We start from the raw sequence: 3,516 nt of genomic DNA, 5'->3' as shown, positions 1-3,516 counted from the left end.
TCAGCTCGGCCCTCCCCGCCCCCGGTCGCACCCCGCCCCCGGCCCAGCCTCCCCTCCCCGCTCGCCCTCCCGCCGGCCGCCCCACCGCGCGGGGCAGCCCCTCTTCCACGACCGCGGCCGAAGGCTCCCGCCCTCGTCGCGCCACTCTTCGCGGCTCACGCCCCCTGCTGTGGGTCGCCGTGGCTTGCGCCTGCCGGGTCCCCCAGCAGCGAACCCCCCCATCCTCCTCGGACCTTCGGGTCATCACTCTTCCCGGTCTCGCTGCTTTCGCCAACCGAGGGACTGTGGACTTGGCGGCCGATGATCAGGCGCTGCGGAAGACAGCCCGACAGTCGGGCGAAAGAGGACCTCGGCAGCGCAGCCGAGGTGGGGGAGCAGGGCTGTGTGGCCACGGGCCGCAGAGAGCCCGAGGAGGTGACCGACAGTGATTTCCTAGCTCAGCTAGCCGCTGAGGACCTGAAGCCGCATACTCTAGTGAGCCTAATGGGAATCACCGCCGCGAAGGCTGCCCAGAGTGTCGGTCAACGTCGCCCTCCAGCCCCGCGGGTTATGCAGTGATGCATGCTGGGACTTGTAGTTCACATCCTTGAACATGCCTTTTGGGTCCAACGAATTCCGCAGAGCTGGACCCTAGGGTTGTCAACGCAACCTGAGGAAATTAAGCCCAGAGCTGACGAGGTGTCCCCACTCTATTCGTTTAAAAAAATGTATTCAGTGCATTTGTTTTCCGATGAGTTTTACCATAAAGTTGTCTGGCCGTGACTAAACCAAGCTGTTAATTTTGCGCCAGCAAAGTGCAAAAATCTCAATTCTAGATTATTTTCCGGCTTATCTCAGGACAGCTATAAGGCGTGGGGCTTCGCGCCCTCAGACCTTTAAGGAGACAGTGCGCATGCGCCACCCTTCTCTCTTCTTTTCCGGCTGGAACCATGGAGGCTGTTCCGTAAGTCAATTCTTCTCATCCCCAGAATCCTTCTCCATCCCCCAAACTAGAGGCATTTTGTCTCACTTTTCCTGTATCTGAGTGTAGCCTGGAACCACTGCCTGCCTGTCTGGGTGTTTGTGACGCCGTGTGGTCGGTCCTAGGAGGGAGTGCGGGTGGCCTCCGCGCGGAGGCCTTGGCAGTACCAGGAGCAAAGTGAGGGCAGACTGCGGATCCGGCTACTTGGGCGGAGGTCCATTCTTCGGTAGAATGTATTCCGCGGAGTCATGGGGCGAGATCCTTCGTAGCTAAAGCTATCTTAGCCGGCTGCTTACCGGCAGCCTCCTGCATATGGAGCTTGAGACTTGGTCGAGGGTCAGTGAGTCCTGGAACCCTAAAAGTGTGCAGTACAATTTTTTAGTGTGACTTACCAACTTGTAACAATTTACAGGCCAGGACTGGTGGCCGGGGTTAAGCATAAATCTCTTTAATATCGTATGTGTTTACCTGTGAGGTGTGTGTGTGAGGTGAAGGTTGTGGGCATGAACTCTGCATCGCCAGTAGGGCTTTCGGGAAGGACGGAGATGCTGCCGGTTTGAGTGGGTGACAGTTCTAACCTAGTTCTGAGCACCTAGTGTGTGTGATACATCACCAGGGAGTTTTTTGACCTACTAGTAATTCTCTACTAACAACAGAGAGAAGAAAAAGAAGGTTGCCACTGTTCCAGGAACCCTGAAGAAAAAGGTTCCTGCTGCTGGGCCAAAAACTCTCAAGAAAAAGGTTCCCGCTGTGCCAGAAACCCTTAAGAAAAAGCGAAGGAATTTCGCAGAGTTGAAGGTGAAGCGCCTGAGGAAGAAGTTTGCCCTGAAGACAGTAAGTAAACTTTGGAGGTCTTCAGTGGGCCAGGGAGCTTATTAGGACTGAGAGTGGAGTAAGATTGAAGAGAGATCTTCCTGCTTTGATATTCTCAAGTAATCCGTGGAGGCAGGACAGTTTTATAAAACTGATGCTGTGCTCTGTTGCAGAGCCAAGAATTATGACTAACTGGCCATTGGTTTTTCAGCTTCGAAAGGCAAGGAGGAAGCTCATCTATGAGAAGGCAAAGCATTATCACAAGGAGTACAGGCAGATGTACCGCACTGAGATTCGCATGGCCAGGATGGCAAGGAAAGCTGGGAACTTCTATGTGCCCGCAGAACCAAAGCTGGCCTTTGTCATCAGAATCCGAGGGTGAGTTCACTTTGCATCGTGTTCTGGCAGCAATGACTGTATTATGGCTGCCCTTAGGAAGGGGACCGAGAATTACAGGGGCGGGGGCTTGTTTGTGAAACCTGTGCCTAAGCTGCCTGCTCTGACTGCATTTCAGTGTCCTGTAGTTGTCTAAGAGCTTAAAAAACACTTTAGTTAGTATCATTCAGTTATCTTTTATGATATAACAGGAATCAATATAAGAGAAGGCAGGCTAGTAGTGATAGCGTGTTGAGACTTACATACACATGCTATGTGGTGACTCAGTGGTAAAAGCTGTATGGATCTATTTTTCCTCTGGCAGTATCAATGGAGTAAGCCCAAAGGTTCGTAAGGTTCTGCAGCTCCTTCGTCTTCGACAGATCTTCAATGGCACCTTTGTTAAGCTCAACAAGGCTTCAATTAACATGCTTCGGATTGTGGAACCATACATTGCATGGGGGTGAGTTTTCTGTCTAGTGGGTTGGCTTTTATGATAAGATGGATGTTAGACACTTGGGCTGTATTCTAACTTAACCTGGTCTTCCTGGTGCAGGTACCCCAACCTGAAGTCAGTAAACGAGCTCATCTACAAGCGCGGCTACGGCAAAATCAACAAGAAGCGGATCGCCTTGACAGATAATTCCTTGATTGCTCGGTCTCTTGGTAGGTAATGGTTTTTTCAGGGAGGGATTGATACTAGTCCAAGGTCATGTTTTCTGGCCAGACTTTAAATTTATTTTTTTTTTTTTACTTTTATTTTGTATGCGTGTGGGTGGTGGTCCAAATGTCATGTGTCTTCCTTGATGACCCCACCACATGGTGGCTAGGTTCTCCCCAGAACCCAGAGTTGCATTCCAGCCTAGCTGACTGTCCCTTCTGTTTATATGCTGGGATTACAAGCAGGCCTTTAGGTTGGAGCTTGGGTCATTGAATCTGAACTCCAGTCATTCTTAAGCAGCAAGCACTTCCCTCTCCTGAGCCATTTCTCCCAGCCTGGCTTCACTTCGGACAAATTTTCACATACATCCTTAAAGGCTCTGCATCCTTAATTTTGAGACAAGATTTCTCTGTAAGTCAGATAGCCTTCATCTGGCTCCCACCTGATAGATTAAAGGCATATGCTACCACACCTGGCTTGTCTTTGTTTGATGGTTCTGCCCATAATTGTGTTTGGAATACTTTTAAAAAGTTGATCTTGAACTCAAATTTTTTTCAGGTAAGTTTGGCATCATCTGCATGGAGGATCTAATTCATGAGATCTATACAGTTGGGAAACGCTTCAAGGAAGCAAATAACTTCCTGTGGCCCTTCAAATTATCTTCCCCACGAGGTGGAATGAAGAAAAAGACAACTCACTTTGTAGA

At 50.3% G+C, this 3,516-nt stretch overlaps 1 protein-coding gene across 1 annotated transcript in view; it reads left to right on the top strand.

Annotated features, from left to right (window-relative positions):
• The first annotated feature begins 841 nt into the window (after nucleotides 1–841).
• Rpl7 (ribosomal protein L7) overlaps nucleotides 842–3,516 on the top strand; it is a 3,186-nt gene continuing 511 nt past the window's right edge. The window contains exons 1-6 of the mRNA XM_021186336.2: nucleotides 842–943; nucleotides 1,618–1,795; nucleotides 1,986–2,152; nucleotides 2,475–2,612; nucleotides 2,706–2,815; nucleotides 3,369–3,511. Of these exons, the coding sequence (XP_021041995.1) occupies nucleotides 930–943; nucleotides 1,618–1,795; nucleotides 1,986–2,152; nucleotides 2,475–2,612; nucleotides 2,706–2,815; nucleotides 3,369–3,511 (750 nt within the window). The 5' untranslated portion in view covers nucleotides 842–929. The remainder of the gene's footprint in view (nucleotides 944–1,617; nucleotides 1,796–1,985; nucleotides 2,153–2,474; nucleotides 2,613–2,705; nucleotides 2,816–3,368; nucleotides 3,512–3,516) is intronic.

The sequence above is a fragment of the Mus caroli genome, chromosome 1 (assembly GCF_900094665.2).
Source record: "Mus caroli chromosome 1, CAROLI_EIJ_v1.1, whole genome shotgun sequence".
Lineage (NCBI taxonomy): Eukaryota > Metazoa > Chordata > Mammalia > Rodentia > Muridae > Mus > Mus caroli.
This window is presented reverse-complemented; position numbering and strand designations above follow the sequence as displayed.